Here is a 21,363-nt window from a genome sequence, read left to right on the forward strand (position 1 = left end):
TGATGTTGACCTCATAAAATTAGTGTGAAAGAGTGCTCCCTTCTCTTCAATTTTTTGGAAGAAGTTGAGAAGGATTAGTGATGTTTGGTAGAATTCTCCAGTGAAGCCACTGAGTCCTGGGTTCTTCTTGTTTGAGAGGTTTTTGATTACTGATTCAATCCTAACCAGTTATAGATTTGTTCAGAGTTTCTGTTTCTTTGTGATTCAGTCTTGGTAGGTTATGTATTTCTAGGAATTTATTTTTTCTCTAGGTTATCCACTTTGTTGGCAATTAATTGTTCGTAGTAGTCTCTTATGATCGTTTGTATTTCTGTAACATCAGACTTAATATCTTCTCTTTTCTTTCTGATTTTGAGTTTTCTTTCTTTTTCTTTCGAGGCTTTTCAGTTTTGCTGATCTTTTCAAAAAACCAACTCTTCTTTTTTCTATTCTCTGTTTTATTTATTTTTACTCTAATATTTCCTTTTGTTAACTTTGGACTTATTCTTTTTCTAGTTCCTTGAGGTTGTTTATTTGAGATCCGTCTTCTTTTTTAATGTAGCTGCTTATCACTATAAACTTCCCTCTTAGTACTACTTTTGCTATATCCCATAAAAAGCTTTTGGGCTTCTTGAATCTGAATCTCCATTTCTTTCCCCAGATTTGGGAAGTTTTCTGCCTTTTTTTGCTCTTTTCTCTCTTTTCCTTTTGGGACTTCCATAATGCATATATTGGTCTGAGTGGTAATGTCCCATAAGACCCTTAAGCTTCCCACACTTTTCTTCATTGTTTTTTCTTTTTTTTCCTCTGGATAATTTCAATTGATTTCTCTTTGAGTACCTTGATTCTTTCTACTGCTTGATTAAGTTTGCTATGAACCCATCTAGGGAATTTTTCAATTTAGTTATTATATTCTTAAGCTCCACAATTTGTTGTTTTTATTTTTTTCTCTTTATTGATATTCTCATTCATGTGTTGTTTTCCTGGGCTTGTTGAGCATCTTTATGACAGTTATTTTGAAGTTTTTATCAGGTAATTAATGTACCTTAGTTCCTTTAGGGTCAGTTTTTGTAGATTTATTTTGCTCCTTTAGTTGGGCCCAGTGTTATTGTTTCCTTCATGTGCCTCGTTACTTTGTCAGGATCTGTGCATTTGAAGACACAGCCATATCTCCCAGCCTTTTGAGACTGCCTTTGTGCAGGGGAAGACCTTCACCAATGACTTCAGATAGAGATTCTGGGGTTCTCTCAAACCTTTCCTGTGGATGCATCTTCTTTGGATTTGTGGGTACAAATTCCCACCGAAAAAGGTTTTGCAGGTTTCTTTTTTCAGGAGCTTGTAATCTCTTGCTCCCTCTGGTGTCTGTCTGCTTTACTGTGGGTCCCCTGGAGCTGCGGCAAGCTGTCCTGCTCTTTTCTGTTCTCAGCAAACCCCAGGCGTTTAGACTATGTCAGATCTCCTCAGTGCTCTGAAACAGGTGATACAGAAACCAGACCCTCTGGTGGCTCCCTGAGAACTTGGGACATTGGACACATACTTCAACACTTTCTTTCCTCAGGGAGAAGCCAGGAGTTTGGGATTTTCTCCCACTCATTCTTCACTGAGCTGTGGAGAAGGGCAATGGCGAGTGAGTAGGTACTAGTTCAAACTGTTGCCTTTGTTCTCAGCTGCCTCCAAGCTGGTGCTTTTACCCGTCAGTGCTTAGATTCAGACAAGACAGAAACCAGTCCTTCTGGTAGCCCCTCAGAAAGTCTCAACATTAGACTTATGTTCAGTCTTTTCTTCCCCTCTTCAAGGATAAACCAGGAGTTGGGAATTCTCTTCTGGTCGCACCACGTTGTGCCGTAGGATGGGGCTCTGGTGAGCAAGTGCTACCAATTTTCCTACTGGCTTCCATGTTGCTAGTTTCACACTTGATTGGGTTGCAGGAGCCTTTTAACTGGTTTCTGGATTTTTTTTTTTTAAGATTTTATATATTTTAATATTTATTTGACAGAGAGAGAGACAGCAAGAGCAGGAACACAAGCAGGGGAAGTGGGAGAGGGAGAAGCAGGTTTCCCGCTGAGCAGGGAGCCTGATGTGGGGCTCGATCCCAGGACCCTGGGATCATGACCTGAGCTGAAGGCAGACGCTTAATGACTGAACCATCCAGGCGCCCCACGGTTTCTGGATTTCTTACAAAGGGAATTGGTCTGTGTATTGTTGAATTTGTGTCTCCATGGGGAAAGGATGGTCTGGGGCTTCCTATTCTGTTGTCTTACTGATGTCACTGCCTCTCTCTCTCTCTCTCTCTCTTTCTTTTTTTAAAATCTAGAATATAGTATAGTTCTAAGGCTTTCAGCAAAGTTGTGATGAGTTTCCCATGACATGCTTGTTAAAAAAGAGAAATGTAGACTGTTTTTAACTTAATTCAGATTAGCTTAATCTACTTAATGTAGATATCTAAAAGATGTTAAGACAGTCTAATATGTTGGAGATTAGATGTGGATTCACATTCTGGCACTGCCACATAAAAGCTGTGTGTCTTGGTAAAGTTCTTTCACTTTCCTGTACCTGTTTCTTAGTATGAAAGTGGGACTGTTATTAATTCCTCTCAGAGTGGTTGGGAGACTGAAGTGCTCAGTGCCTGATGTTTATGGTAGCTTTCCAATAAATTTTGGTTCTTTTTCTGTGTTTCTTAATTAATTAAATCTGGGTCACTCATAATAACATCCTACAGGATTTGTCTTCTCAACCTACCTTGTTCTCGTCTTCATTTTCAGTTTTGACCTAGATGAGAACACTGATAACAAATTTTTTGCAGAGTGTAATAGTTAATAGATTGGATAGCTAAAGAATCAGGATCCAGAAAGGTCTTAAATTAGGTGGAGTTATGATTGTGGGGCTCTGTCTTAGAGATGGAAGAGTTGCTAAATGGATTGTGGGGGTGGGAGCAAAGAAGGGATTGGATTGAGTAGGCTACAGAACACATAGAATAAAATATTCCTCGAGGAGAGCATAGCATGTGGGAATACGAAGCAAGCAAGTAGTTCCTTATGAGGTAGTTGAAAGTGTTTGTACTTCGAGCAGTAGGAAAAACTGATCCCAAGCAGTGCTTCCTTCCTGCTTTCTCTCTCTTCTCTCTCTTTATTAATTAAATATCTTAGAGAGGTAATGGCACAGATATGTGTTATTGTTGGTCATGAATTCCTGGAACAGGATTAATTTACATTTCAGAAGAACCTGATACTTTTTTTTTTTTTTTTTTTTAGGCTTTTATTTATTTGACAGAGAGAGACACAGTGAGAGCAGGAACACAAGCAGGGGGAGTGGGAGAGGGAGAAGCAGGCCTCCCACGGAGCGGGGAGCCCGACACGGGGCTCGATCCCAGGACCCTGGGATCATGACCTGAGTTGAAGGCAGATGCTTGATGACTGAGCCACCCCACGATCCTGAGACTCTTAAAAGCTCCTGAATACTCCATTTAAAGGACTAAAGGGCAGGGATAGAGCTTAGAGTGGGATAGGGATTGATTAGTAGTTAAGCTAAAGCTGAGGAAGAGGCAGGGGTTCCTGTGGTTGCAGCTGTGGGTCAGCAATAAGATGGGTAAGACGAAGGGACACAGAGCCGGGGTTAGGACAAGTCAGAATCTAAGCCAGGCAGCTGTAGGGTATGAGAGATTGTTTTTTAAGATTTTATTTTTTTTATTATTTATTTATTTGAGAGAGCGAGAATGAGAGAGAGAGAGAGAGAGAGAGAGAGCACATGAGAGGGGGGAGGGTCAGAGGGAGAAGCAGACTCCCCGCTGGGCAGGGAGCCTGATGCGGGACTCGATCCAGGGACTCCAGGATCATGACCTGAGCCGAAGGCAGCTGCCCAACCGACTGAGCCACCCAGGCGCCCTGAGAGATTATTCTACTGAAGATTGGCAACATAGGAGTTATTGGACGTATCCATGCATGAGATGAGTTGGAAACTGTATCGAGTTAAAAAAAATTGAGATTAATGAACTCCAGTCTTAAAAGATTTTCTTATCTTTTCTCTGGAATTATTTTATGTTTTAGATTGGGTTTTACTTTTTTTTTTAATTCAACAGAATTTCTAATATAAGTTTTTACAAAGGATTTTGGATTAGTTCCAGTCTGAATTAGTTAAGTGAAGTTACTTTGTATTTTCAAATGCTGTGAAACCTGGTATGGCTTGTTACCACCAATGATGTATTTTGGGCTGCTACTTCAAAAAAAGAGCATTTAACAGGAATTTTCCCTCATAAAAAAATTTTAAGGTCTAGATAAAACTTCTAACTACTGTATTTAATAGTGTTTATTTTTTTCAATATAACATTAACTCATGCTCATCATTTAACTAATGAAAAAGAAAGGAGAAAAGCATTTCAAATTCACCGCCTGAAGTTAACCACTCATTTTTGGTTCATTTTTCTCTAGTTTTCATTCCTACAATTAGTATCACTATAAATGTAAATATTTCATATTACAAATGTTTATTTTTTCCTTAAAATTATCAGGAGCATTTTGTCTTTGAACTTTTTTATCACTGGGTAATATTTCTTTACATGATTGTATTGCATTGTATTGGTTTGTGGTTTGTCAGTATTACGAAAGCACTCTAATCTTTGCATATAGTATTTGATTTTCTGATTGTTTCCTTAGGAAATAGTTCTAGAAAGGAAACTACTTGTTAAGGAGCATGAGCCTTTGTTAATACTTTTGATATATGTTGCCAAATTACTTTCTAATTTGGAATGACCATTTTAGCACAGTCTAGCCAAAATTAGTGGTTTATTTTATTTTATGCAAGTTCTAGCATAAATATGGAAGGACCTTACTACAAAGCTGATGTCAAAAACCATGATGTTAATACACATATTGTAGGCTCCCTGCTTCTGGAGAGAGATCTGTTGTACATTTTCATGTATTTGTACTATGGTTTCACCAGCAGCATAATTAAGTTTTTGCATTCAGGAGTAAATGGGCCAAAGGATGCACAGAACTCCTGTGAGTGTAAGCTAATTGTTTCCCAACTTCCAGTGCATTTTAAGCACAATATGAGTAAATGTTTGGTGGAGTAAAATGAGTGAATAAGTAAACCTCAGTAAAATTTTTTTTATTTTCTTGAAATTGATGCTTCACATTCCGTTCTTTTATTTCTCCTACTTTCTCTTTAAAGGAAATTTAAATAAACATAACAATTAATTGAAATAATTTAAATCCTTTTTCTGAACCCCCCCGTGTTTTTCTTGAACTTTTGTCACTTTCATCATTTTTGAGAATGAAAGCTTGTTTTGATTTGTGAAAAGTTAAGAGGTCCCTCTGGTGGAACATTTAGGAAAGACATAGCATTAAATTTTCATGAAAAGAGGTAGACTTGTTTTTAAGTTAAATGGTGGAATCTTTGTATGGTAACTTTCCAACTAAATGATGTAATGAATGGTGGTTCATTTTCTGGTTTATTTTCAAACCTTTTTAAACTTCAACACAACAAATACGTTTATGATTTGTGAAGAAAATACTAGGAAAGAAGATAGCTGCAAATGTGCCAAATCATGGAGCCGGATAGGCTTTTATGGCCTACCTTGGAATGCAAATCACTGTTAGTAAAATTCTGTCTTTGTGGGAAAATAAATGTTCTGAGAAATGGAATGATAGATAAATTTCTTAATTATTATAATTTATCGGGGCCCCTGGGTGGCCCTGTCAGTTGAGCAGCCGATTCTTGGTTTCAGCTCAGTTCATGATCTCAGGGTTGTGAGATCAAGCCCTGCGTCCAGCTCCGCGCTCAGCGCAGAGTCTGCTTGTCTCTCTCCTTCCGCCTCTGCTCCTGTCCCCATGCTCTCTCTCAAATCTTTAAAAAAATAATTATAATTTATCAAGTACAATTTATCTTAGGATTTTCTTAGTACCCCTTACTTCACAATGACCCAGCAAGGTAGGTGGTATCAAACTCACTTTATAAAGAAACTAAAGCTCAGAGGGATTTAATGATTACATCATCCAGCTAGTAAGTGTTGGATCTGGGAATAGAATTAAAGTGCTTGCTCTTCTCACTATACTGTTCTGCCTCTTAGTTAGAAGGACTGGGTTCATAACCACTAGCTCCATCTTTTGAGTGAGCAAGAGACTGACCCTGAATGAGGGTTAGGATCCGAAGAATTGAACAAGGTAGATACATCTGTATGGATGACGTACTTATTCGTCTCCACTTGAGGTTGTACATATAGCTAGTCAGTAGTGGAATCATGATCCGATGCAGGCCTGTGTGTTTAAGGACCATGTTCTTTCCGTTATTCCTGGAGGTGAAAGATCAAGTTCCCACTGAATCATCAAGAATTAAATCATATTTACTATTGTATTGATTTTTGTGTGTCCTATTTTAATTTCAAAGGTAACACGTATAGCATATGTCATGTCACAGTTAAACAGAATATTCCCTAACTGGAAAGCCACATAGTTATTATTACCATGTATATTATCCATTTTGTGAGCTATCCAATAGATTTTTAATCCTTACTTGACTTCTCCCTGTATCAGCATTTCTTTCCCTTATTACTAATGCTTTGTAGCTTTATTTAATGAGCTGAATCTTTTACATGAAGCAGTATTATTTTTATGCTGTGAAACTGTAATCTAAGTTCAAAGCACCTGATGTGAGTTTTAATAAAAATACATGTTTTTGCCAATTATTTTGCAAATAAGGTAAATTTGGAATTGGGAATCTTGGGGGTGTGTGTGTTCACACATACTATGTTAAAATAGATTTGTTAAAGATTTGGGAAAATATGCTTTGAATTTAGATTTAAATGAAGCAGTCAGCAGTACGTTGACTGAGCTATTGCCTATAAGTAAATAGTAATAATCATGGTAGACTTGATTTAAAAATCTGTGTCATCAGTGATTAGAAAATGGGCATTTTATGATGCAAGTATGCCTTTCCTTAAAGGCTGGCAAACTACAGCCCTTAGGCCTGTTTTTGTATGGCCTTCTAGCTGTGGTTTTACAACATTTTTAAAGGTTGCTTAGAATATATGTGGCAGAGACCAGAATTCTACAAAACCTGAAATATTTACTCTTTGATTCGTTACAGAAAAGGTTGGCCTGCCCCTACCTTACAGTTTTTTAGGTGGCTACAAAAAAATGAATAGTAAAATACTTTCCACTCTTAAAATCAGGAAGCTGCTATGCATGCTATAATGTTAGCATGAGCCGTTTAATTAGCATAGCCAGAAAAAAAAAATTCAACTTTTACTTCTTCAAAAATTCTATTTTATAATACTATAGAATTCTGTATACTATGTAGAATATTTGTGGAAGTAATGGTCTGTTTCAAACTTAATACTCTATTCTTTAATGAGGTTTTAAATAAATTATCAATTGTTTTTTGTATTTTGTGTATTCATAAAGGGACATTCCATGGTTCTTTTGTATTCCAGATAGTAAGTGGATATTAGGTGGTATTAACATGGAGAAGGAAAACAAAATGAGAAAGTAACAACAGATATTCTTTTCTTACCCTTATTATTTTATAACTAAAAGTTTTAAGCTCAATGTTCCTTTACATACTTAGCTTATTAGTGGGCGTCCTTGTTAGTATGAACCATTATGTACATTTTTAAGGATAATTAATGAAGGCAGTAATGCTATTTATAATATCTTTAGCCTTCTAAAATTTTTATATTTAAAATGTACAACTAATAAATTTGGAAATTTATTTGTTCTTACATTATTTGAAACTTACATGTATAGTCTAGCCTTCAGAGTTCTTTATAATAACACAAAAATGTCATTATGTCTTGCATATTATTGTAATAGAAGCTGAAGAGCATATATATATGAACAAAGGTAAATACAATATGTATGTTTCATTGATTTTTAAAAATATCCATGTCTTATGATTTCACTTATACATGGGATCTAAAAAACAAACGAATGAACAAACATGCAGAAAGAGACCTATAAATATAGAGAACAAACTGTGATGTTTGCCTTATGGGAGGGGGTTGGGGGGTGGGCAGAATGAGTGAAGGGAAGTGGGAAGTTCAGGCTTCCCATTATGAAATGAATAAGTCATAGGGATGAGGAGTACAGCCTAGGGAATAAAGTCAGTGGTATTACAGTGGTATTATATGGTGACAGATAGTAGGTACACCTGCAATGAGCATAGCATAAACTATTGGGACTACATCAAAGTAAAAAGCTTATGCACAATGAAGGAAACAATAAAACTAAAAAGCAACCTACAGAATGGGAAAAGATATTTGCAAATGACATATTCAATACAGGGTTAGTATCCAAAATATATAAAGAACTTAAATGATTCAATACCCCAAAACCAGATAATCCAGTTAAAAAATGGGCAGAAGACATGAACAGACATTTCTCCAAAGAAGACATCCAGATAATCAACAGACACATGAAATAATGTTTAACATCACTCATCATTAGGGAAATACAAATCAGAACTACAATGAGATATTACCTCACAACTGTCAGAATGGCTAAAATCAAAAACACAAGAAACAACAAGTGTTGGCGAGGATATGGAGAAAAAGGAACCCTTGTGCACTGTAGGTGGAATGCATACTGGTTCAGCCACTGTGGAAAATAGTGTGGAGTTTCCTCAAAATAGTTAAAAATAGAACTATCCTATAATCCAGCTATCTCACTACTATTTACCCAAAGAATACAGACACATTAATTCAAAGGGGTACATGCACCCCTATGTTTATAGCAGCATTATTTACAATAGCCAGGATGTGGAAACAGCCCAAGTGTCCACTGGTTGATAAATGGATAAAGAAGATATGGAATATATATATATATATAATAACAGACGTATATAATGGAATATTATTCAGCCATAAAAAGAATGAAATCTTGCCGTTTGCAACAACATGATGGATCTATAGAGTATAATGCCAAACGAGATAAGTCAGACAAATACCATATGTTTTCACTCATATGTGGAATTAAGAAACAAAACAAGTGAACAGAGGGGAAAAAAGAGAGAGAGGCAAACCAAGAAACGGACTCTTAACTACAGAGAACAAACTGATGGTTACCAGGAGGGAGGTTGCGGGAAGGGTGAAATAGGTGATGGGGATTAAGGAGTGCACTTGTGATGAGCACTGGGTGATGTATGGAATAGTTGAATCATTATATTGTATACCTGAAACTAATATTACACTGTATGTTAACTAACTGGAATTAAAATAAAAACTTAAAAAAAAAAAGCCAACCCTATACATTACGAAGAGGAATGAGTGCAGTGTTTCCAGCTCCACGGATAACCCATATTAATCTTGTTTTGTGGATTTTCAAAGCCCTCTATAGCTTGTGCTTTATCTAATCCTGATCCATGCAACATAACCAGAAGTTCTCTTGATTTTGGAAGCAGAGGAATTTTAGAGCAAATGAATATGAGTTCTGTTTGATTTTTGTTATACCCAAAATGATTTCTGATAGCATTTTTATAACAAAACCATAATTGCCTGAAATTATTCTTGTATACTTTTATTGCATAACATTTTAAAGCAATGTTAAAGCTAAACAAAAAATCACTTAAAAGGTTTTTTTGGTCATGGAGCACCTGGGTGGCACAGTCAGTTAAGTGTCTGTCTTGAGCTCAGATCATGATCTCGTGGTCCTGGAATCGAGCTCCGCATTGGGTTCTCTGCTCCTTGGGGAGTCTGCTTCTCCCTCTCCCTCTATGCTGTTCCTCTCTCTCTCTCTCAAATAAGTAAAATCTTAAAATTTTTAGTCATTTGTAAGTGCAAATTTTTATAGTTATATATAAATTACATATTTTACTTTTCTAAGCATATAGCTATTTAGCTCTCATGATCATTTCCTTTTTTTTTTTTTTTGTTAAAGATTTTATTTATTTGTCAGAGAGAGAGAGTGCACAAGCAGGGGGAGCAGCAGAGGGAGAAGCAGGCTCCCTGCTGAGTGAGGAGCCTGTTGGGGGACTGGATCCCAGGCCCCTGGGATCATGATCTGAGCCGAAGGCAGATGCTTAACCAACTGAGCCACCCAGGCATCCCTCTCATGATCTTTTCTAAATGCGCATAGTATTTCCTTGAAATGATCTCATGTATAAACCATTTGTCAATTATTAAATACTTACATTGGCTACAAGTTTTTTGATATTAAAAATAATGATGAAAGACCACACTTTTTTTTTTTTTTTTTGGTAAGATAACAGGTAGTTTGTAGTTCTCTTTACCATCTAAACATCCTGGTGGTAGTTACACATAAGATTAGTTTTGCTTCATAAAACTTACACTTTCAAATTTTTTCTTTTTTTTCCTATTTATGTATTTTTTTGATGTAGTGTTCCATGATTCATTGTTTGCGTATAACACCCAGTGTTCCATTCAGTACGTGTGCTCTTTAATCCCCATCATCAGGCTAACCCATCCCCCCACCGCCCTCCCTTCTAGAACCCTCTTTCATGGTTCATCTCCCCCTCCGATTCCCCCCCTTCATTTTTCCCTTCCTACTTTTTTTTTTTTTTGAACATATAATGTATTATTTGTTTCAGAGGTACAGGTCTGTGATTCATCAGTCTTACACAATTCACAGTGCTCCCCATAGCACATACCCTCCCTAATGTCTGTCACCCAGCCACCCCATCCCTCCCACCCCCCACCACTCCAGCAACCCTCAGTTTGTTTCCTGAGATTAAGAATTCCTCATATCAGTGAGATCATATGATACATGCCTTTCTCTGATTGAGATACTTGTCTTTCTCTGATTGACTTATTTCACTTAGCTTAATACCCTCTAGTTCCATCCACGTCGTTGCAAATGGCAAGATTCCGTTTTTCTTGATGGCTGCATAATATTCCATTGTGTATATATATATATATATATATATATATATATATATATATATATATATATATATATATATATATATATACCAGAGCATCTTTATCCATTCATGTGTTGATGGACATCTTGGCTCTTTCCATAGTTTGGCTGTTGTGCACATTGCTCCTATAAACATTGGGGTGCACGTACCCTTTCGGGTCACTACATTTGTATCTTTGGGGTAAATACCCCATAGTGCAATTGCTGGGTCGTACGGTAGCTCTATTTTCAACTTTTTGAGGAAACTCCATACTGTTTTCCAGAGTGGCTGCACCAGCTTGCATTCCCACCAACAGTGTAGTAGGGTTCCCCTTTCTCTGCATCCCTGCCAACATCTGTCGTTTCCTGACTTGTTAATTTTAGCCATTCTGACTGGGGTGAGGTGGTACCTCATGGAGGTTTTGATTTGGATTTCCCTGATGCTGAGCGATGTTGAGCACTTTTTCATGTGTCTGTTGGCCGTTTGGATGTCTTCTTTGGAAAAATGTCTGTTCATGTCTTCTGCCCATTTCTTGATTGGATTATTTGTTCTTTGGGTGTTGAGTCTGATAAGTTCTTTATAGATTTTGGATACTAGCCCTTTATCTGATATGTCATTTGCAAATATTTTCTCCCATTCTGTCGGTTGTCTTTTGGTTTTGTTGACTGTTTCCCTTGCTGTGCAAAAGCTTTTTATCTTGATGAAGTCCCAATAGGTCATTTTTGCCCTTGCTTCCCTTGCCTTTGGCAATGTTTCTGGGAAGAATTTGCTGCGGCTGAGGTCGAAGAGGTTGCTGCCTGTGTTCTTCTTTAGGATTTTGATGGATTCCTGTCTCACATTTAGGTGTTTCATCCATTTGGAGTCTATTTTTGTGTGTGGTGTAAGGAAATGGTTGAGTTTCATTCTTCTGCATGTGGCTGTCCAGTTTTCCCAACACCATTTGTTGAAGAGACTGTCTTTTTTCCACTGGACATTCTTTCCTGCTTTGTCGAAGATTAGTTGACCGTAGAGTTGAGGGTCCATTTCTGGGCTCTCTATTCTGTTCCATTGATCTATGTGTCTGTTTTTGTGCCAATACCATACTGTCTTGAAGTCCGGAATTGTGCTGCCACTAGCTTTGCTTTTCTTTTTCAACATTCCTCTGGCTATTTGGGGTCTTTTCTGGTTCCATACAAATCTTAGGATTATTTGTTCCATTTCTTTTGAAAAAAGTTGATGGTATTTTGATGGCGATTGCATTAAATGTGTAGATTGCTCTAGGTAGCATTGACATCTTCACAATGTTTGTTCTTCCAATCCATGAGCGTGGAGCGTTTTTCCATTTCTTTGTGTCTTCCTCCATTTATTTCATGAGCATTTTATAGTTTTCTGAGCACAGATTCTTTGCCTCTTTGGTTAGATTTATTCCTAGGTATCTTACAGTTTTGGGTGCAGTAGTAAATGGGATTGACTCCTTAATTTCTCTTTCTTCTGTCTTGTTGTTGGTGTATATAAATGCCACTGATTTCTGTGCATTGATTTTATATCCTGCCACTTTACTGAATTCCTGTATGAGTTCTAGCAGTTTTGGGGTAGAGTCTTTTGGGTTTTCCACATAAAGTATCATATCATCTGCAAGGAGTGAGAGTTTGACAACTTCTTTGCCGATTTGGATGCCTTTGATTTCTTTTTGTTGTCTGAATGCTGTGGCTAGGACTTCTAGTACTATGTTGAATAGCAGTGGTGATAGTGGACATCCCTGCCGCGTTCCTGACCTTAAGGGGAAAGCTCTCAGTTTTTCCCCATTGAGAATGATATTTGCTGTGGGTTTTTCATAGATGACTTTTATGATATTGAGGTACGTACCCCCTCTATCCCTACACACTGAAGAGTTTTAATCAAGAAAGGATGCTGTACTTTGTCAGATGCTTTTTCTGCATCTATTGAGAGGATCATATGGTTCTTGTTCTTTTTTTTATTAATGTATCACATTGATTGATTTGCGGATGTTGAACCAACCTTGCAGCACAGGAATAAATCCTGCTTGGTCGTGGTGAATAATCCTTTTAATGTACTGTTGGAGCCCATTGGCTAGTATTTTGGTGAGAATTTTTGCATCCATGTTCATCAGGGATATTGGTGTGTAATTCTCCTTTTTTTGATGGGGTCTTTGTCTGATTTTGGGATCAAGGTAATGCTGGCCTCCAAAAATGAGTTTGGAAGTTTTCCTTACATTTCTATTTTTTGGAACAGTTTCAGAAGAATAGGTATTAATTCTTCTTTAAATGTTTGGTAGAATTCCCCTGGGAAGCTATCTGGCCCTGGGCTCTTGTTTGTTGGGAGATTTTTGATTATTGCTTCAATTTCCTTAGTGGTTATAGGTCTGCTCAGGTTTTCTGTTTCTTCCTGGTTCAGTTTTGGTAGTTTGTACATCTCTTGGAATGCATCCGTGTCTTCCAAATTATCTAATTTGCTGGCATAGAGTTGCTCATAATATGTTCTTATAATTGTTTGAATTTCTTTGGTGTTGGTTGTGATCTCTCCTCTTTCATTCATGATTTTATTTATTTGGGTCATTTTTCTTTTTTCTTTTTGATAAATCTGGCCAGGGGTTTATTAATCTTATTAATTCTTTCAAAGAACCAGCTCCTAGTTTCATTGTTCTTTGGTTTCTCTTTCATTGATTTCTGCTCTGATCTTTATTATTTCTCTTCTCCTGCTGGGTTTAGGTTTTATTTGCTGTTCTTTCTCCAGCTCCTTTAGGTGTAGGGTTAGGTTGTATTTGAGACCTTTCTTGTTTCTTGAGAAAGGCTTGTATTGCTATATACTTTCCTCTTAGGACTGCCTTTGCTGCATCCCAAAGATTTTGAACAGTTGTGTTTTCATTTTCATTTGTTTCCGTGAATTTTTTTTTAATTCTTTAATTTCCTGGTTGGACCCATTCATTCTTTGGTAGGATACTCTTTAGCCTCCATGTATTTGAGTTCTTTCCGACTTCCTCTTGTGATTGAGTTCTAGTTTCAAAGCATTGTGGTCTGAAAATATGCAGGGAATGATCCCAGTCTTTTGGTACTGGTTGAGACATGATTTGTGAACTAGGATGTGATCTGTTCTGGAGAATGTTCCATGGGCACTAGAGAAGAATGACACTTTCAAATTTGATATAGTAAAAAAAAAAAAAAACTTGCCAGTTCCATATTAGGAAGTAAATTGTACTGATCAAATGAAAAACTTTAATTTCCACTGCTATTGAAGAGAATGTTGATAAAACAATAGCAATTATTTATAAAATTCTTTTTTTTTTTTTTAAGGGAGTGGGTTTTTTTTTTTTTTTTTTTTTTTTAAGAGAGAGAGGGAGAGAGAATCTTAAGCAGGCTCCACTCCCAGTGCAGAGCCCAGCATGGGGCTTGATCTCACGACCCTAAGATCATGACCTGAGCTGAAATCAATATTCAGACACAATCGACTAAGCCACCCAGACCCCTTAAAGGAGTTTTTAAAAATGACGTCTTACTGCTACTTTTAGAAATTCATTCTTTGTACTTAAAAAAGTACATAAAGATATAATATTGAATAGAAGATAAGCTCCATGAACACAGGGAATTTTGATGATTTTGCTTAGTGCTACATCTCTAGGACCTAGAGCAGTACCTGGCACATATTGGACCCTTAATCAATATTTTTTTTTTTTTTAAGATTTTATCTATTTATTTGACAGAGACACAGCGAGAGAGGGAACACAGGCAGGGGAGTGGGAGAGGGAGAAGCAGGTTTCCCGCTGAGTAGGGAGCCCGATGTGGGGCTCAATCCCAGGGCCCTAGGATCATGACTTGAGCCGAAGGCAGACTCTTACGACTGAGCCACACAGGCGCCCCAATGAATATTTTTTGAATGGAGAGATTTTTAAGGGTATTTATTACAGTATTATTTGATATATTGAAATAATTGGTAATACTCTAAACATTCGTGAATAAAGGGTTGACTAAAGTATAAAATAACCAGCCATACGCTAGAAACACAGTTTTCCTGGAAAATAGGTTGTTCCATGTTTATTGACATTGACACAGTACTTCATATTGTGATAAAAGCAAGTGGAATAAACAGTATATGTAAAATGGGATACCACTTTTATTTTTAATATTTTGATTAAAAAATACATAATCTACCTATGTACAGCAGTTCTTAAACTTTATGGTTTCAGAACACTTTTGCAGTCCTGAGGACCATAAATAGCCTTTGTTTGTGGGAGATAGATAAATTTAGATATATATTTACCTTACTAGAAATTTAATCAAATTTTAAATTTATTTGTTTAAAGAATAATGAACTTATTACATGTTAACATAAAATATTTTTATGAAAAATATTTTCCAAAATAAAAACATTTCGTGAGAAATGGCATTGTTTTACATTTGTACAAATCTTTTTTTAATCTTTAATATGTAGGTTAATAAAAAACAACTGGATTTTCATATCTACTTCTGTATTCAATCTGCTTCGATGTTTTGGTTGAAGTACATCAAGAAAATCTAGCCTCCTACAGATATGTGGTCAAAACAGGAGAAAGTATTTTAATACTCTTTTCAGATAATTGTAGGTATTCTTCACTGATACCGTACTAAAAGTCTGAGAGGTAGTTTCTTCAAGATTGGTTGCAATGTGCAATTTGAAACTATCAGTGATTTTTGTACATTCTATCTCTAAAGTCCTTTGTTTTACACGTAGAATAGATCTTTTACCTATGCAAGATTTTATAACTAATGCATAGTTCATTTGGAAAATACTGGTTTGCTATTTATGCAAATTTTTCCAATGTTGACACATTTCAAGATTGATAATCTTTAATTCTTTAATATCACACCAGTCTCATTGCAAAGGTTTTCAAGCATTGTAAAGTTGTCAAGCTCATGGTAATGGATGCAACTTTTTCCAAAATTTACTTTTACTATTTTACTTGAAAGCTTGAATGTTATCATTGGTAACAAAGGCAGCTGTTTTTCTTGAGGTGACATGCTTGCTTCATTCACTTGTTGAGAAAATGTCAGTGAAACAGCCAAGTATGAATAGTTTGTCATTTGTTCATTTAAAAATAGGGTTCTATAAAAAAAAAAAAATTAGCTAATTCACTTTTATCACAGTGACACTTAAAAGACAAATTATATTTTTAAAAAATCCTCCAAATATGTGGCTGTAAAAGAACCAAAAAGAAAACGTAACAAAATAGTAACCGTGCTTATCTTAGGAAGATGGGGAAATTGTGACTTTTTTCTCCTTTTGTTTTTCTATAATGAATAATACATTTTTGTTACGTAACACGTTTGAAGTGTTATATAAAGATAAAAATATGGTATTTATAGTATAGCTTACAGATAGAGTCAAATGAATGTGAATTAAGAATAGTTATTTTCTCCATTTTTCTTATAAGGATTTAGGCCCTGAATATGAAGATATATTTACTATTTCATTGAAGTGGATTTTAGAAAATGGAAAAGATGTTGGAATAAGGTAAAGGATTTAATTTCCACTTTGACCATTTTGTAGTATAAGAAGTGATTTTGACTCTAAGGTCTCCTTAATTATTTTTAACTAGGTGTGTTGGTTATGGCCCTGAGGAACAATTGACAGATATAACTGATGTGCAGTTTTTACAGTCCACAAGACCACAGATGTCTTTCTGGTGTCGTTTTCGACGTGCTTTTATTACTGTCACCCACAGGTTATTGTTGTTATGCTTAGGTAAGTTTTGGGGATGAGAAAGAAGATACATGATAGTCTAGAATTTTTGTATCTGTATTTTATTAAATGCCAGGGTTGGGAATTTACTTCTGTGATAGCTGCCATTATAAATCATATCCAGAAGTCTTCACTAAGGTAGAATAATATTGAAGTTGGTTTTTTTTTTTGTTGTTGTTATAATGTCACTGTTAATCTAAGGGCTTCGAAAATAGTATATAAAGGGAGGTGGAATAAAACTTTGTCCTAAGAATGTCATAGGAAAAGACATAAAGCATGCCTTTGAAAATAGAATAGGAAAATAGAAAAATTAAGCTTATTTTTTAATGATAAAATATAAATTAAGTTCATTAAAATTATTTTTAATTTAAAAAATATAATTTACCTGCATTAAAATTTTCATTTGGATTCCTGGATTTTATGTGACTGTTTTGATTGATTATAGGAATTTAGGAGATAATCATTTTTTTCTTTGTTCAAGTCCTTTAAAAATAATTTTCCTAAAGTGTACGTTTACAGTCTACAGTTTAATTTACAGTTTAGGAAACTCACTTTTCTAATAGTTTAATGTGACAAAGGAAAACGTTTGTGAAACATAGTTCTATTGTTTTAAAAAAATAGAATTTAAATGTTCAGTTGTCAACATGAAAGAAATGGTTTTTCTAGAGAGATTAAGTGAAACTCTGGAAGATAAGTTTAATACTAAATTGTTCTATGTAGTTGTAATTATGTAGGTAATTCAGCCCACTGTTTGAAGGCTTATTCCATTATCTCATTATGGCAATTAAAATAATCACTGTGGAAACTGTCATAAGATTTCTTTTTTTTTGCTTTGTTTTGTTAATATCAGATTTAACAACTATACCAATAACTTCAGATTGCAGTGAATGTTACTGAATGTCACTGAGCACAATTTTTAAAACACAAAATATATAAATATTGCAGGTGTAGTGATGGTTTGTGTCGTTCTGCGTTATATGAAATATCGCTGGACAAAAGAAGAGGAGGAAACAAGGCAGATGTATGATATGGTGGTGAAGATTATAGGTATAAGTATTTGTAAAATCTAAACTATTTCTAGAATAGTTATTATGTGATAAATTACAGCATGATGTCCAGTGATTGATTCATTTGTAAATTTGTTATATTTTCAGATGTTTTACGAAGTCATAACGAAGCTTGCCAGGAAAATAAAGACTTACAACCTTACATGCCTATTCCACATGTACAAGATTCCTTAATACAACCTCATGACAAGTACGTTCAAAGTATTGTGAGTTGAAGTAGATCAGAACGTTGGTGTCTTCTGAAGTTAGGAAGATTCTATTGAGAGTTGTTCTGTTCTCACTTAGACCAGTTTTACTGTATAGGCTTTCCTTTTGAACTTTAAACTCTCCTTTCTTCCTAAATTCCCTTCTATTCTCCTCCTGATTTTGAGTGGCATAGTAGACAGCTAGATTTCTAAATCATGATCACTTTTATAAATTTTTTATTCTTATCAGTCTTCACCTTATTTCCTTTAATTTCATCTTTATAAAGAAACAGACACAGACAATAGACAGTGATGTTTTACTAATAATGCCTTAAATATTTTTTTGTTAATGAAGCTTTTTAAATAAAAGTACTAAATAATAACTTCTTAAAAATGAAAGATGATTCCATATCCTACCTAACACAGCATTCTTCACCATAGCAACACCTCAGAATCAGTGGTGGAGTTTGGGGGGAAAAAATTACTGATGCTTATGCTCCACCTCTGGAGAAGGAAATTCAGTAAATCTGAGGTGAGCTTCAGGCATCTAAATCTTTTTTGAAAAAATTTCATAGGCAGTGATAAGAAAAACCAGAATTAATAATAACCATTGCCTTCACTTACTAATACTTGAGAAAGATGACAAGCCAAGATGATAGTAAATTTGTCATTTTGTTCACATGATAGGAAAAAAATGAAGAAAGTCTGGGATAGAGCTGTTGACTTTCTTGCTGCTAATGAGTCTAGAGTTCGCACAGAGACACGAAGAATAGGTGGTGCGGATTTTCTAGTTTGGCGGTGGATCCAGCCTTCTGCCTCCTGTGACAAAATATTAGTAATACCTTCTAAAGTATGGCAAGGTCAAGGTATGTATTTTTAAGCAACAACAAAAAGAAACATGGTATTTAAAAAGTTTTTTTCAACTGTGAAAGTCTTAACATGTTTAAAATAGTACTGTTGAAAGATATGAAGGCAAAACTCCCTTTGTAGTTCCATCCCATAGAAGGAATTAATGTTAGCTTCTTATATATCCTTCCACTTTTCTCCTTTCAAATATGAACATAATGGTTTGTCTTTACCATAATAGAACACTACATACATTACTTTGATATTTTCCTTTTTCACTTAAAGCAACTTAATATGTAACTGGATTCTTTCCCCCTAGTTTTTATATAAATAAGACATAATTTGTTTTACATATATATAAAACATATAAAAGTGGAACATAACTTTTTAACTGCTCTTTTTTCCCATTTTTGCTTGCTTGCCTATTTTTCATTAACACCCATCCACCTGCGTATCCCCTGTGCCAAGTAGTTTTTGTGGCTATCTTTCCCTATTTTTCTCAATGCTTGCATGGTTGCAGAAACAGGTATGTGTAAGTATAAAGGAGGGCTTGGTGATTGGTTGCTTTAGGTCCCGAAACCTCTACTAGTGGTAACTGTTAACCTCACTTGAATCTCTTGTATGGTTAGTTGCAAAATTAAATCTTGCAGTTAGTTTAATGTGCATTTCAGACCTAGTAGTGAGTTGAGTTTCTTTAAATCTTGTTGAATAAAAGCATATTTTTCAATGTTTGCTAAACACAGTATTTATGAGAAAGTTAAGTAAATTGTTTTGAAATTGCAAAAACGTAAAATCCAATTACTCCCTTTCTTCTCTAGTTTTCACTTTCAAAGAGCTTGAATAATGTCTTCAGTAATCATGGCATAAAAATGATGCTTTGATGATGCCAAAGATGACACTAAACATTAAACTTTTTGTTTTAAAAGGTGTCTGCAAAAGAGTCCTATGAAAGGAAAACAGAATGCAAAGCCAATCAGATCTGATTACCTTAGTGCCTGATTGTAATAGTTGTGGATTCTCAGCCTAATTTCTTTATATAGCTAGCAATTGGTGCTCATGTATAAATATAAAGTTCTAGAAAAGGCCATTATTTTAGTCATAGGATTTTTTTTATCATTGTAATTGTCTTATTTTTAAAATGTGAGGTTTTCAAGATGAATCCAAAGACAATTTCTTGACCTAGGTAGTCCAAGTTGTTCTTACAAATTAGTAGGGGGGATGACAGACTCTGTGTGAAGTTGGATGCTCTATATCTAGAATTTAAAACCTCAGACTGTTATTTTCATTTTATCATTTTCTTTAGATAGGGAAAGACTGTGTAAGTATGATACAAGACAATTTTAGGTCAGTTATAATAGTTGTCAAACTCAACATGAATTGATAGTTCTGAAATGTCCTGCTACTTTGTTTCACTAAGGTTCCAGTATAGTAAATGTTTACAAACTATATGCCAAGTACTGAGCTATCTTAATTTGAATACTTCTAAATGTACCATGTGAAGAATTATAAAATCAATCTCCCTTTACTTGAGTCTTTGATAAAAAAAAAAGGTTACAGTGAATTAGTTACTGAACCTAGAAAGGAATTGAGAGTACAAGAAGACACCTATTTCTTAGTAAATTGAAGAACATATAGTGGCTGAGATTATGTTATCCTGAAGGCAGAAAATCCTGAGGTAGAACCCAGTAGCCATTTGCTTGAAGTATACCAATTCAAGTTTTTGGTAGGTTGTAATGCCTGTAGACTCCTAGCAAGAGAGATTTGAGTTCTTTTAAGAATTCGAGCATAAAAGAATTTGTTACAGGAGCTGAATAATGAGAAGTTGGTGGAATATTTCTTGATGATATTATCTAAATTGCCTCATTTAGAACATATAGCCCTAATGTAGAGAGAATTTAGTTCTAATATTACATTTTATGCCATTAAATGTATAGTCTAAATATAATTAAGTGACTTTGCTTGTAAAAAATATTAATATATAAACTGACTTTTACTTTCATTTAAATGTATCTGAACACAAATGTTGTGCTGTAAATATGGCTATATAGTGGGGGGTTGAGGTGGTTTATATAAAAAGATAGTTTAACTTATTAACAGGCTTAATGTTTATCCTCTTATAAATAACAGTGGTTTAATTAAAAGGTACATGGCTGGAGGGTTGGTAATTATAGTTTTGAATTCACTCCCACTACAAGCTGTTGTCACTTAATAGTATTTTTTCCAAGTAATTGTTAAATAATCAACCATATTGAATTTTTAGTTCATTTTCTAAAGGATAGTTAAGTATAAATTGCATTCTTATATAGCATTAGTATCTCTAATGGTATTTTAAAGCACCAGTTAAAAATCAAAACATACCTGCTGGGGAGGATTATTTATGTTTCTGACAGTTGTAGTCTTCAGAATAAACAGCATTCATTTGAAGGATCCAAACATAGTTCCGGAGGTATTTGAAATGTATCATCATTCAGTAACCACTGTCTCTTTGCTTATACCAGGAGATGATTACAGTTTAGTTGGGGAGACGAAGTATGTATCTTAAAAATCGGTTTGATCTTCACAACTACTTTGTGATTAGAATTAGCCAGGAATAACTTCTCCCAGATCCATTATTCTGTGGAAACTTGGGTCTAGGCTAGGATAAGATGGTATTAATGCTTCCATTTTCTCTGGTTCATTTCTTCTGGCCAGTATTGGAATTTCAAGGAACTCAGATTGCCTGCAAC

The 21,363-nt window shown here is 35.2% G+C and overlaps 1 protein-coding gene across 2 annotated transcripts in view; it reads left to right on the forward strand.

Annotated features, from left to right (window-relative positions):
- LEMD3 (LEM domain containing 3) overlaps positions 1-21,363 on the forward strand; it is a 78,367-nt gene that overhangs the window by 36,274 nt on the left and 20,730 nt on the right. For both annotated transcript variants that reach the window (XR_003610516.2, XM_028110816.2), the window contains exons 5-9: positions 16,232-16,311; positions 16,397-16,542; positions 17,485-17,586; positions 17,694-17,796; positions 18,479-18,657. Coding sequence is in view for 1 of the 2 variants with exons in the window: in XM_028110816.2 (XP_027966617.1) it covers positions 16,232-16,311; positions 16,397-16,542; positions 17,485-17,586; positions 17,694-17,796; positions 18,479-18,657 (610 nt within the window). In the remaining variant the exon portion in view is untranslated. The remainder of the gene's footprint in view (positions 1-16,231; positions 16,312-16,396; positions 16,543-17,484; positions 17,587-17,693; positions 17,797-18,478; positions 18,658-21,363) is intronic.

Source organism: Eumetopias jubatus, unplaced genomic scaffold (assembly GCF_037043125.1).
Source record: "Eumetopias jubatus isolate StellerSeaLion01/CBP00866 unplaced genomic scaffold, mEumJub1_p1.0 scaffold_8, whole genome shotgun sequence".
NCBI classification, from domain to species: domain Eukaryota; kingdom Metazoa; phylum Chordata; class Mammalia; order Carnivora; family Otariidae; genus Eumetopias; species Eumetopias jubatus.